Here is a 15,168-nt window from a genome sequence, read left to right on the forward strand (position 1 = left end):
GAACACAACACCTTTCGGAAGATATAGCTAGTTGCTATGAAAATCATTATATAGACAAATCCCAACCTTACTAAATCTTTGGATGATCAGATAAACCGCCCACGTTGGTCAGATAATTAATTTAGATAACTCTCTGGGCTAGCTACTTCAGATCTTCCCAGCATCAAACCGACTAGCTTGCTAGGCTACATATATTTTTTTTTTGTCAGCATGAACACGTTTGTTGTGCTTAATGATGCCACAGTGACGTACAAACATATCTTGTTACTACGTGTGCATGTTAACAGATTAATTGATTCCGTCATCGGAGTACTGATGTGATCATTGAGGTTTCCCGATATCACAATTTATCAAATTACAAGGGTTTAAAACATAAAGCCTGCAGCCTGTCATTTCAGATGAAACGATGTTCTATTCCTCCATCTTGAGACTATGGGTAGGCAGCCTATGACATTTGAAGACGTTATGTATATCAGAATAGGCAGATGGCTATCAAATCAATCAGCTTTGTGTCATGCCTGCATCAGTGTGTTATCAAGCTGCATAAATTGTCACCATAGATTTGATGTGAATATTCCTCTCAAACATTAAAACATGCATCTCTGACATAACTGGTATTTGATCACTGATATGTAATCATGATAAAAAAAATTATAAAATGGCTTGGTCAAATTATTTTATTGAACCTACCTCAGTTTAATGAAGCCTCTCACAGACTATCTAAAATGAGTCCAATATTAACATATGGACTACAACACTTGACAGTTTTTAAAATCACTATATAGGCAATGTACTTTAAGCAGGTCCTATGGGTGGGAAGGGGAGGAGGAGATAAACTTTATTTGTGTAATGTCTGGTGGTTTGTTTTCATTCTGTCAACTTCCCTCCCCCCCCAAAATGTAACTTTCTGTCATCTGTTGCAGGTGAGGAGGAGGAGGATGATGAAGACACAAAAGCCCCTATTATGCAGCCTCCTGCAAAGCGGTCAAAGACCTTGAGGGCCTGACAAGGGCTCTGTCCCAAATGGCACCCTTTTTCTTATATAGTTCTCTCCTTTTGACTAGTGCACTAGGTAGGGAATAGGTTGCCATTTGGGACTTAGAAGAAGGGAGTCTGGTGGTCCTGGCATACAAGACTGGAGGACACTGTTTTTGGGGGCAGATATGTCAGCCCTTATTATTCAATCCACTGGGTGGCTATTAATAATTCATTCCCACTCATGTATGGTATTGCTCCTGCCTTGGCAATCATGATCTACATCTTTCTCTTTAATATTTGTGTAAATGTCAATCACTTAAGTGGAATGTATTTCATAGAAATGTTGTTAATGGCCATTAATTGGATAATAAAATTGCACTCTTCTTCCCCCCCGCATTTGCTTGCTGTGAGAAATTACATGAACGGTCTGCAGACATTTTCCCATAACATGTTTAATTTTCTTACAATCCAGACCTTTAATCACAGTGCATTTAGATTTGAAAGGCAATAAAAATCAGAAGCACCAACGTGAATAGCCACTCATTCTTTTAGACAGACCAAACAAGCCCATATTATTATTTTTTTTCTAATATTCCTTTTCAATTAACACTTTTTTTTAAATAAACAAACCATGACAGGCAGTGTCTCTACGTCCAAACTATCATATAGGACTTGTGTAGGTTGAATCAAGGGTGGACAACTCTGGTCGAGTAGGGAAGCTTCTGCAAAGTATGATTTGACACTTATTGATCAAATCAGGTTAGATACAATGTCACCACATTGGCTAGCTTGAGGTTTCAGTTAGTGTAGTCAGTTGTATCTTGTTAAAACCAAAGTACTTTCAGTAGGAGAAAATGAAAAAAAATTATCAAAATGAGCATTCCTATGAGTTCAGGTAGTAACTCCTTCTGTAAATGTTTCTTCCATCTTATGCCTACTGAACATGACCCTTTGTAGACACTGCAACTCCTGAGGACCCAAGTTGTGCACTAAGATGTTAATGGGTGCAACATAGTAAAAATAGATGAAGTTGAAACGGGGTGGAGTGAAAGACAATAGTTCGGTGAAAATGTCATGTGAGCCACTAAAAACACCCAGTCCAAAACCCAAGTAGATGATCCTTTGTAGCAGCGCAGCCCCCCCCCCCCCCCCCCCCCCTGCACTTTTGTCCTAGCACTACACAGCTGATTCAATTAACCAACTCATCAAGCTTTGATTATTTGAATCAGCTGTGTAGTGCAAGGGCAAAATCAGGGTTGTGTTCATTAGGAAACAAACAGAACTGATAAGCATGGAAGGATTACCTGGACAAATGTATTTTCTGTGCCTTAATGAACACAAGCCAGCCCAATTCCCTTTCGGTCAGGTCACTCGACGCAGCACATGCCACTTCCCTGTGTTGGGAGGAAGGTCAAATAAACCTTTTGTACATTCATTACTGTGCTAATGTAGATGGAAAGTTAAATCAAAACTTAATCAGAATAGTACCATCTCGAATCAATTGGAAACATTTAAAAATATGGAGGTTGACCATCAACACAACAAAGAGTAGCCAACGATGATTTCAAAACAATGTTCAAATGAAGAGTATTTTGCAGAATTGCTTAAGGACACTACCTGCCATATAAATTAATGTGGCACAAACATTTAAGATCATATAGGAAAGCCATATTTGTCCCATTGCTCATTTCAAGATAGGAAATTATCTTTTTTGGCAGTGAACATTTTCCTCGTAACTTACATATGTGAAGGATTCCACAACTCATTGATCATACAACACATTTCCACATAAATGTCATACAAAAAAGGGACCAGGGATCCTCATAAAAAAGGCAATAACATTGACAATTTCATGTCACGTTTTTGTCACTTTATGGCACACAAGGACAAACAATGGCTGTAGTAGAAGATTAGAAGAAGTATTTTTCAAAAGCATGGTCCGTGTGCTTTGTGTGGACTTTCTTTGACTTTACTTGGATGGGGGGGGGGGGGGGGGGGGGGGTCCTTAAAGGCACAAGATATTTATCTTATACAAATACTGGATAGATGGACCAATTGACAAATCCCGAAACACTTCCTAAATATTGCAAGTAATAGAATGACAAAAAAAGCATGTAGAAGGAAATTACTGAGCCAACACAGCAGTAAATAACAATACAAAATACATTCAGACCAATAACAAAACAACACTGCAGTACTTATCTAAGAATCACTACTGGTCCACTAAGACAGTTTTTTTAAATGGCATCACATTCCTAAAACTGTCTGTACAAATTATTTGACACGTCATATTTCACCTTACTTCGAGTCAGTGGGGTGGTAATAGTTTTGGGATGATGATTGAACCAATATGGCTCTCAAACTTTCCTCACAGAATTATTTGCTCAAAAAAGTGGGACCTTGCAGTGAACGGATAAACCCTCAATGATTGGTGTCTGTATCATAGTCAGGTACTGTGGTGAGACCCTGGAGCGCGTGGCACCCTTTGGTCCAGCCTTTGTTGAATGTAAGAAATCACAAATACAAAGGGTTGTGAAACGCGTACCATTGTTCATCTCAAGAACAGCACACATACACATCAACAAAACCACCCCCCCCCCCCCCCCCCCCCCCCCCCAAGTGAATTGCCTAGTGATGCCTGGTAGACTTAACACGTCACACAGTGTACTAGGTGAGTGTTAAGCATCCTGTAGTTCAGGTGTGAGAGTAGTAGGCCTCCGCCTAGTTTGTGTGCAGCATGCACTAAGGCTGCTCACCCCGCCTCTCATATTATCCACCGTCTCAATCGGTTGGACACTTTAGGTGTCAATCAGCTGCAGCCGGCTGATCTGATTGGACGCCTTGGCAAAGGTCTGGTGGCGGTTGCAGAGTACCGCCAGGCATATGGGCAGGATGCAGTAGCCCACCGTCTTGGGGTCGGTGCGCGTGCACGAGTAGAGGAAGAGGAACACCTGAAGGTAGGGCACGAGGAAGATGGTGACCCACACCCAGAAGGGCAAGAGGAGCAGGCGAGTTTTGAGACTCTGGGTCCAGGTGGGCAGTGAGGCTGAGGATGGGGGCCCAGAGGATGTGGCGGGAGGCGTGTTGTCCCCTGCCAGAGGTCGCTGCTCCTCAGCCACCCGCTCCACGTGCTCCAGGGTGAGACGGTTGTATGTCTGGTCAATCTCAAAGACATAGTAGACGACAGCCACGCTAGCCAGAAGGTACAGCCCCACACCGATCCATCCCATCCGCTGACGGAAGTTCATCATTCTCCATACTCCTCCCTGGAACAGAAAAGGGCCTTAGTTTCGTAGTACTACTCAATAGCTTGCATTATGCATACCCATTTTCTTACCCAGTTGGCCACCCGTGGTTGAAAAAACATTTGGGCTACATTCAGTACGATTTATTTTTTACTGTAACAGTCAATTAAACAAAAACAGTGCTGTTCTGAACGACCAGTTCAAAAATGGTGGGGTTGTGGGTTGGGGAACGCTGTCAGCTTGTCCGCTGCCCTTTAAATATGCCACGCATTGCTTCAAGCCACACCCCGCCACCCCCACCAAACAGTAAACGTACCTCAAAGTCTGGGGCGTATTCAATACTCCGATTCTGTTGCAAAACGTTTCTTTAAACGGAACAAAACGGGGAGGGACCTACCTGAATTAGTCCAATAATGATTACATCCTTGATGAAGAACGTTGAATGTTTTGGGGAAATGTGACGTTCAGTACAAACCATTATGCAACGTAGTAAACATTTAAATCAAACTGAATGCACCCCAGGAGAACCGCCTAGGCCAGCCTGGTCTCAGAGTAGATGTAACATAGTAAATGTAAATCAGGGATACTCAAATTAGTATGATATGTTACATTTGGCAGCGTTTTCCACAAGCGCAGGCTGTCGGCTATACAGCCGGTTACAGACAAAAATGTAATTATCTAGGCACATTTTTTTCAATACAGAAGTCATTTAAAAAAGTCAGCCGAGCCCTCTCCCGCTAGAATGAACGATATGCATCTTCTAGCGATCTATTGATAGGACAGGCGCCTGTCAGTCACAAAGTGAGCGATGGCGGGTTTGACAGTCTGCCGTCTGTCCTGCCTCCCAGTACCTGTGTGTGTGTGTGTGTGTGTTGTGTACACTGTGCTTGTAGCCAATCAATCTGTACACGGAGGGAGAGAGCATGATGCTCCTTCATCGTCTATGTCAGTCAATTTGACCGTCCCATATAATGTGGTAACGATGAGTCAAAATCCACTTATCCTACTGTTTTCTGGCACATTAATTTATTTTATTTTGCGTGTTTCATATGCAGCCATGAAGGGTTGGAGCATAGTATTACTGTAAATTGATTGATTGATGAACAGCAAGCTTGACTAATTTATAAATGGTGTTGAACTGACTGAATAAAGTCGATCTCATATCCTTCATAAATCATACAACGTAGTTATAGGTCCATGGTATCGCATCGTGACAAGTAAGCTAAAGATCGTGTTTGTATTTTCGATATGAAATCCATCAGGACTTGCCAGACAGTGACGTAAAAGTGATTGACTCGTCAGTAGCCTACCGTATTGCATTGGTAAGAGAGATGTTCATTTGGCTCCCTAACTTGCATACCGGTAAGTTTTTGCAGGGATGCAAACTGGTGAGGACCCAAAAAAGGTGACACTTTTTGTTACACTGAAATATGCAAAAAATCCTTGCTAGGGGGAAATGCAGGTTTGAACTAATTAAACAACAAAGAATATGATCCACATGATCAGTCTCTCTGTGTAAAATAAATGGTTAATGTGAACCTAACTCACAGCAAAAAAAAATTAAGAAAGCAATCCAATGTTTGTTGCCTAGACTTTACTACAAATGACAAGTCTTAAGAAAAAAACAATACACTAATATTGCAGTTAGCCATGACAGCCTTTATAATATAACGCTTGTTACCACACCCACACATCACCTTCTCACCCGTCTCCGTGGTCAGGCTTCACCTAACCGTTACCGTTCAGGGGACACGCTGCTGTACCTGCCTTTCCACTCTCCGCTGTCTTTCTAGAGCGCTGTAACTAGCAAGTTGTTTGTCTCTTCTCTCTTCAGTCGTATGCTGCATTCTGTTATGTGAACGATTGGCTGAGCCTTGGATACAGCCAGTACTGCTCCAAACGCGCATCACTCGTTCGCTTACAGCCAGTAGTGATCCAAATTTAAAAAATAAAATAAAAACCCTTGAATGTGTAGGTGTCCAAACTTTTGACTGGTACTGTACATACACACACAGAGTGTACAAAACATTAGGAACACCTGCGCTGTCTATGACATACAGACCGACCAGGTGAAAGTTATGATCGCTTATTGATCTCACTTGTTAAATGCACTTCAAATCAGTGTAGACGAAGGGGAGGAGACAGGTTAAAGAAGCATTTTTAAACCTTGAGACAACAGACATGGATTGTGTTTGTGTGCCATTCAGAGGGTGAATGGGCAAGAGAAAATATTTGTAAGTGAACGGGGGTATGGTAGTAGGTGCCAGGCACACCGGTTTCAGTGTGTCAAGAACTGTAATGCTGCTGGGTTTGTCAAGATGAACAGTTTCTTGTGCGTATCAAGAATGGTCCACCACCCAAAGGACATCCAGCCAACTTGACAAAACTGTGAAAAGCATTGGAGTCAACATGAGCCAGCATCCCTATGGAACGCTTGACACCTTGTAGAGTCCATGCACTGACGCATTGAGGATGTTTTGATTGCAAAAGGGTGTGCAACTCAACTTAGGAAGGCGCCCTAATGTTTTGTACACTCAGTGTGTACACACACACACACACACCAGTTTATTACATATACCACCCCATTCATGAAACTGGATTGCTCTTACAGACAGTGAGTTACGTGGCCATGGCTTGCTATATAAAAGCAGGCAGAAAGACATCCAGTTACTGTTTATTTGAACGTTAGAATGGGCAAAACGAGTGACCTAAGCAACTTTGAGCGTGGTGTGAAGGAAATTTAATTAAATGAAGAAACAGTCTTGAAAATGTAAATCTTATCCTTGGTGTCGTAAACAATCCTTGATTCCTGCCTGTCCCTGGTAAAGATATGAGGGGGCGTCATGACCTTCTCCTTAGGACCATCTGGCAGAACGCCCAGAATATGTTCTTTAAGTTAAGATAGGAGACGGTGCCAGATACATGCTGGAACCAACCCTATGAACTACGCCTATGTAACATGTCTGTAACCAGTATATAAGGGAACTAACAGGACTGCCTCGTTAGAGCTCCTGTTCGACATGTGTACATGGTGCATTGAGGTGGTTGGAACCTCTCCAAAGCGCTGAGAATAAAGAATGATTCATTTAAGATTGACTTCGAGTGTCCCTGGTGTAGAATTTCCAAGACAATTTGGCGTCACGAATAGAATTATTGAATCTACCTGCGGAGCTTTCCAGTGGGGGTCTGCGAGGGAAACTGCTGGCGCATTTTATGAATTGTGAGGGAAATTCCCATGTGACCAAAAAGAAGACAAGGCCCGCACAGACCAGACCCTTACTGTGAGCTGTCCAGGAGGAGACACACCATCCGCGAACAATTGAGGGAAGGCAACTGATTTCAGTAAGTCAATTGAAATAAATCTGTATAAATTGTTTTTTAAAGGATTAAAAAAAGGAAGAAATCAAGGCGAGTAACACATAAAAAAAGGTACCCATAGTCTTATAGAGAGAAGACCATTCACTAGTTTTAAGAGAAGACTAGAGCGAGGGCAACGCTACCATGTAAAGCCCCGCTGACAGCTGTCTATAGGCATTTAGAATAAAGTTTGATGTGGTCTGCAGCCACAAAAAAATAACACAAGGTATTTTTGAGTATGTGGTGTTATTTATATGTATAGCAAGTAACGGCAAGAGCACAGTTGACGATACATATTGTGCATATATTTCAGAATATGTTCTTTAAGTTAAGATAGGAGACGGTGCCAGATACATGCTGGAACCAACCAGTGACAGGTTAAAGGAAATACTCATAGCCTGTTATACATTAAAAAGTATTAGTAAGTTCATAGTATGTGAGGATCTTAAAACATCTAAGGTTAAAAAGATCATGCATTCTGTATTAGTTGATAGAGATTGATAACATTCATATAATTGTGTTAAAAAGTTAAAATCCATCAAGCGTACAAAGGGTAAGAATTGTAAAAGGAATGTGTAAACGTTATATTGATTACTTTATTTTGTGGTGCCTAATTGAAGGGGAAAAGTGTTAATCTGTGATCTACTAAATGCTCTTAATCTATGAGCCTGAGATCGATTGCTCTGGTCTCCACCCAAGTTCGCGGGGAAATCGCAGTCTTTTCCTTATTGCAGTAAAAGTTCTCAGTGAGGAAACAATACCGTATCACACTCATGATTATTTCTCCCCTTTTTCAGGTACGTTATTGATGATAAAACAGAGTAATTTAAATGTAATAACTCGCTAACATGTCAAGAGTGTTTAAGGTGTGTCTTAGTAACATCTTGAGGAAGTTGGAGTTAAGTTTGCAGAGAGTAATATGAGCCCTGCTCGGTTGCAGCAAAGGCTAGCTTCGTACTGAGAGTAGCTGCCATTTTATGTCGATCGTGAATGAACATGTGCGTTGTTAACAAGATATTTTGCAGTGTTATTTGTATAATGGTTTTTCAAACACTTTATTGACTGTTGATAAATTGAGTTATGGTTTACTGAGTTAAAGCTTTGTGCTTGACAGTTATATTGAAATTAGTGTATGTTTCAGTGAATTACAGTGTATACTGTTGTGACTTGAATAAGCCTTGTACCCTACAACACTAGCTCTTTCCTGTAGATCTGTTGTTTTGTAAAATGTGTTACTTTTGTAAAATGTGTTACTTTGGTAAAATGATTGCAGTAAAAGTTCTCAGTGAGGAAACAATACCGTATCACACATAGCAAGTAATGACGGAGAGAATCATAGACGATGCACGTGGGTAATGAGGAGATTTCCGAGTGTGTTTGGAAATAGTACTAAGTGAATGTGGATGTGAAAGTTGTGTGATTGTGAGATATGGAATAATAAGTTGAAAGAAATGTGGTAAAACAAAACAGATTGAAATTTGGATAACAAACGATTAAAATTATTACTATTAGGAATTTGGATAATAAGATAAGAGGATTGAAATTGAGCTACTAAGTATTGAGTGAATGAGAGCGGTCAGGGGACTAGCTTACGTGTGAAAGAGGGGAATGAATGCCACAACCTGTTCCATGTGAGCTGATTAGTAATGTTATCTAGGGGTCTGTCCAACACCGCTGTTGGATCTACAGGTAGAGGATAACATGTCTCAGAAATCTCAGAGGACAACATGTCGTCTCGGAAGATACATGTTATCCTCTTACAATGAGACATGTTAACGAGGATAACATGACTTTAGATTATATGAGGATACTATGTCTCATTACTGGAGTTTGATGTATAAAGTTATTATATATGGAGATACAGTTGAAGTCGGAAGTTTACATACACCTTAGCCAAATACATTTAAACTCAGTTTTTCACAATTCCTGATGTTTAATCCTAGTAAAAAAAAATCCCTGTTTTAGGTCAGTTAGGATCACCACTTTATTTTAAGAATGTGAAATGTCAGAATAACAGTAGAGAATGATTTCTTTCAGCTTTCATTTCTTTCATCAGATTCCCAGTGAGACAGAAGTTTACATACACTCAATTAGTACTTGGTAGCATTGCCTTTAAATTGTTTAACTTGGGTCAAACGTTTCTGGTAGGCTTCCACCAGCTTCCCACAATAAATTGGGTGAATGTTGGCCCATTCCTCCTGACAGAGTTGGTGTAACTGAGTCAGGTTTCTAGGCCTCCTTGCTCGCACATGCTTTTTCAGTTCTGCCCACACATTTTCAATAGGTTGAGGTCAGGGCTTTGTGATGGCCACTCCAATAACTTGACTCTGTTGTCCTTAAGCCATTTTGCCACAACTGTGGAAGTATGTTTGGGGCCATTGTCCATTTGGAAGACCCATTTGTGTCCAAGCTTTAATTTCCTGACTGATGTCTTGAGATGTTGCTTCAATATAGCCACAATTTTCCTTGCTCATGATGCCATCTAGTTTGTGAACTGCATCAGTCCCTTCTGCAGCAAAGCACCTCCCACAACATGATGCTGCCACCCCTATGCTTCATGGTTGGGATAGTGTTCTTCGGCTTGCAAGCTTCCCCCTTTTTCCTCCAAACATAACGATTGTCATTATGGCCAAACAGTTATATTTTTGTATTATCAGACCAGAGAACATTTCTCCAAAAAGTACAATCTTTGTCCCCATGTGCAGTTGCAAACCGTAGTCTGGCTTTTTTTATGGCAGTTTTGGAGCAGTGGCTTCTATCTTGCTGAGGGGCCTTTCAGGTTATGTCGATATAGGACTCGTTTTACTGTGGATATAGATACTTTTGTACCCGTTTCCTCCAGCATCTTCACAAGGTCCTTTGCTGTTGTTCTGGGATTGATTTGCACTTTTCACAACAAAGTACATTCATCTCTAGGAGACAGAACGCGTCTTCTTCCTGAGCGGTATGACAGCTGTGTGGTCCCATGGTGTTTATACTTGTTTGTACAGATGAACGTGGTACCTTCAGGCGTTTGGAAATTGCCCCCAAGAATGAGCCAGACTTGAGGATGTATACATTTTTTTTCTGAGGTCTTGGATGATTTCCCCATGATGTCAAGCAAAGAGGCACTGAGTTTGAAGGTAGGCCTTGAAATACATCCACAGGTACACCTCCAATTGACTCAAATGATGTCAATTAGCCTATCAGAAGCTTCTAAAGCCATGACATCATTTTCTGGAATTTTCCAAGCTGTTTAACCTGTTTAGGATAGGGGGCAGTATTGACACGGCTGGATAAAAAACATAGCCGATTTAATCTGGTTACCACTCCTACCCAGTAACTAGAATATGCATATACTTATTACATATGGATAGAAAACACCCTAAATTTTCTAAAACTGTTTGAATGGTGTCTGTGAGTATAACAGAACTCAAATGGCAGGTCAAAACCTGAGAGATTCCTTTACAGGAAGTGGCCTGTCTGACCATTTCTTGAACTTCTTTTCCATCTCTATCATTTACTAAGGATCTCTGCTCTAACGTGACACTTCCCACGTCGTCCATAGGCGCTCAGAGCCCGGGAAAAAACAGAATGTCGTCATTCCAGCCCCAGGCTGAAACACATTATCGCCTTTCTCAAGTGGCCGATCAAGGGACACTGGCTTATGCGCGTGACCCCGACCGCCCCCGCCTTTGGGATTTTTTCCTCTGTTTGCCGAAAAGGAGATTCCCTGTCGGAATATTATCACTTTTCTACGAGAAAAATGTCGTAAAAATTGATTTTAAACAGCGGTTGACATGCTTCGAAGTACGGTAATGGAATACTTAGAATTTTATTGTCACGAATTGCGCCATGCGCGCGACACTTCTTTACTATTTCGGATAGTGTCTGGAACGCACGAACAAAACGCCACTATTCGGATATAACGATGGATTATTTTGGACCAAACCAACATTTGTTATTGAAGTAGCAGTCCTGGGTGTGCATTCTGACGAAGACAACAAAAGGTAATCAAACTTTTATAATAGTAAATATGATTATGGTGAGTGCTAAACTTGCCGGGTGTCTAAATAGCGAGCCCGTGATGCCTGGGCTATGTACTTAGAATATTGCAAAATGTGCTTTCACCAAAAAGCTATTTTAAAATCGGACATATCGAGTGCATAGAGGAGGTCTGTATCTATAATTCTTAAAATAATTGTTATGCTTTTTGTGAACGTTTATCGTGAGTAATTTAGTAAAATTTTAGCGATTTCCCCGGAAGTTTGCGGGGGGTATGCTAGTTCTGAACGTCACATGCTAATGTAAAAAGCTGGTTTTTGATATAAATATGAACTTGATTGAACAAAACATGCATGTATTGTATAACATAATGTCCTAGGGTTGTCATCTGATGAAGATCATCAAAGGTGAGTGCTGCATTTAGCTGTCTTCTGGGTTTTGGTGACATTATATGCTGGCTTGAAAAATGGGTGTCTGATTATTTCTGGCTTGGTACTCTGCTGACATAATCTAATGTTTTGCTTTCGTTGTAAAGCCTTTTTGAAATCGGACAGTGTGGTTAGATTAACGAGAGTCTTGTCTTTAAATGGCTGTAAAATAGTCATATGTTTGAGAAATTGAAGTAATAGGATTTTTAAGGTTTTGAAAATCGTGCCACAGGCTGGCAGTGGCTGTTACGTAGGTGGGACGAATTCGTCCCGCCTAGCCTAGAGAGGTTAAAGGCACAGTCAACTTAGTGTATGTAATCTTCTGACCAACTGGAATTGTGATACAGTGAATTATATGTGAAATAATCTGTCTGTAAACAATTGTTGGAAAAAGTACTTGTGTCATGCACTAAGTAGATGTCCTAACCAACTTGCCAAAACTATAGTTGGTTAACAAGAAATGTGTGGAGTGGTTGAAAAACAAGTTTTAATGACTCCAACCTAAGTGTATGTAAACTGCCGACTTCAACTGTATGCACAAACTGTCACTAAGTTCCCCACTGAGTTCAGTGTGTACTGGCGGCTAGTTATTGTTCCACAGGAAGGTTCTCTCTAATCCAAACAACAGATGACGTAAACACGAGAGCAGTGAGCAGCCTCTAATTTAATATCTGTCCCAATGCTCAATCCCTCTGGTTGTGTTTGAATACTCATACTAACCATACTATTTGTGATGTGAATTGAGTATATAGTATGCTTATTAGTCATAGTATGGATATTTTCGGCCCTTTTTCAGGACCCTGTCTTTCAAAGATAATTCGTAAAAATCCAAATAACTTCACAGATCTTCATTGTAAAGGGTTTAAACACTTTCCCATGCTTGTTCAATGAACTGTGTTCAATGATCAGTTCCTGCTTCAGTTAAGGGAGGAAGATGACGTGGTGTCGTATTTGTGCACCTTCGAGAGGGAAGGCCCAGAGGGAAGGATGGCCCCAGCCCAAGTGGGCCAGCCTGTTGGCACCCTACCTCTCTGGGAAGGCCCAGAAGGCCTACTTTGATTTGAACACTGACCAGGCCGCAAATTATGAGGGACTCAAACGGGAGATACTGAGCCGTTATGGGTTCAATCTCGCACGCCGTGCACAACGGCCTTTGACCCCACCCTTTCCCCCCGTGCTCAAATGAGCGACCTGGTGCGCCTGACCAAGGGCTGGCTACTGACGGAAGTACCATCCCTCCCGATGCTCGACAAGCTCGTCCTGGATAAATACCTTCGGGCCCTGCCATACGAGATGAAGAAGACAGTGAGCATGCAGAACCCCCAGAGCCTGGAGGAATTGCTCACCGCGGTGGAAATTCACCAGAACACCCAGAACCTGCTGAGAGGGGCCCGAGCGGAGAGAGGAGACGCGGCGAGGGGGACGAACAACAGAGAGGCGAGGGGCTGAAGGGGGCCCAGACGGAACCAGCCGAGGCTGTGAAGCGGGAGGGTGACCCAGATCAGAGACGCTGCTATGAGTGCGGTGAGCCGGGGCACCTCGCGTGGAACTGTCCCGGCCGGGAGGAGGCCATGCCCTCTGCATCCCCCAGCTCAGGGATAACCCGGATGGCGAGTTACGTCACCTCCTGTTGGGCGCACACCAAGACGGACCCTCCGATGGTTCCTGTACGAATCGATGGCAGACACCAGCACTCTGCTGGACTCCGGCAGCATGGTGACCCTGGCCCACCCACAGTGGCTCACACGAGAGGGGGAGGAGGAACCAGGGGACGAGGAGGTGACAGTGTCCTGTGTACACGGGGATACGATGAGGTACCCAATGGTGCCAGTGAGGATAACCACCCCAAGGGGGGAGTGCCAGACGCGCCCTCTCTTTCAGGCCCTGTGGAAGAGGGACCTGGGGAGGCGAGCACAGGAGGTAGGAAGAAAAGGAAAAAGGACGGTGGCCTGGGCAACCCAACCCCGTCACGAGGGGTGTCCACTGGGCCCAAGTCGGACCCGGAGGAGGGAGACGACCCAGCTCCGGCAAGCGAGCCACTGTGCGAGGAAGACCTCAGGCTCCCATTTATGGAGGTGGAGGCCCTAGACAGACCTCCCGACACTGGAATCCTCACGGGTCAGTTCGGGACGGCCCAGTTAGAAGACCCCATTCTCCAGAACGCTAGGGGCCAGGCGATTGCGGTGGATGGCGTACTGTTACCTGGGGTAAGTGATTGGCACTACCCCCACTTCGCAATCAAGCATAATTTATTGTATCAGGTAGTAAAGCATAAATGGGGAGACAAAAGACTTGTTACTCATACCCAGCCAGTATGTTAGGACTGCGTTGCAGCTTGCCCACACCCACCTGCTTGGGGCACACCTGGGGATGGAGAAAACCAGGGAGCGGATTGGGAACCGGTTCCACTGGCCCGGAGTCAAGCGCGCCGTGGAGGACTACTGCCGTAGTTGCCAAAAGTGCCAGATCACAGCTCCGAGGATGCATTATCGAAACCCTTTGGTTCCCTTGCCCATTATAGGAGTGCCATTCGAGCAGGTGGCAATGGATCTGGTGGGTCCGTTGGTGAAGACCGCGAGGGGACACCAATAAATCCTGGTCATCGTGGATTACGCCACCCGGTATACTGAGGCAATCCCGCTACGCACGGTGGCAGCAAAAGGTATCGCACGGGAGTTCTTCTATTTATTTAGCCGGGTGGGTACTCCACGGGAAATCCTGACGGACCAGGGCACCGCGTTCAAGTCTCGGGTGATGAAAGATGTCTGCAATCTGTTACAAATAAAACAGGTGAGAAACAGCGTGTACCATCCACAAACGGACGAGCTGGTGGAAGAAGGTCATCGAGAGAGACGGGAGGAACTGGGAACAGCTGCAGCCCCACCTGATGTTCAGTGCACGATGTACCCCCAAGCATCCACGGGGTTCTCCCCCTTTGAGCTCCTGTATGGCAATCGGCCCCGCGGGCTGCTGAACCTAGCCAAGGAAGTCTGGGAAGAGCAGCCGACCCTCCTTCGCAGCGTAGTAGAACATGTGGAGGAGATGAGGGAGAGGATGATGGCGATTTGGCCAGTGGTGAGAGAGCACATGGCCCAGGCGCAACGTGCCCAGGGGCGTGTCTACAACCGGGGGGCCCAACCATGAGAGTTCCAACCAGGTGAGAATGTCTTGGTGCT

The 15,168-nt window shown here is 43.5% G+C and overlaps 1 protein-coding gene across 1 annotated transcript in view; it reads right to left on the bottom strand.

The window, feature by feature from the left end:
* Positions 1–1,041: 1,041 nt before the first annotated feature.
* Positions 1,042–15,168, bottom strand: part of lyset (lysosomal enzyme trafficking factor) — a 29,417-nt gene continuing 15,290 nt past the window's right edge. Inside the window, exon 2 of the mRNA XM_014145063.3 lies at positions 1,042–4,244. Coding sequence (XP_014000538.1) covers positions 3,777–4,229 — 453 coding nt within the window. The 5' untranslated portion in view covers positions 4,230–4,244 and the 3' untranslated portion in view covers positions 1,042–3,776. The remainder of the gene's footprint in view (positions 4,245–15,168) is intronic.

This window comes from Salmo salar, chromosome 15, assembly GCF_965601325.2.
Source record: "Salmo salar chromosome 15, fSalSal1, whole genome shotgun sequence".
Lineage (NCBI taxonomy): Eukaryota > Metazoa > Chordata > Actinopteri > Salmoniformes > Salmonidae > Salmo > Salmo salar.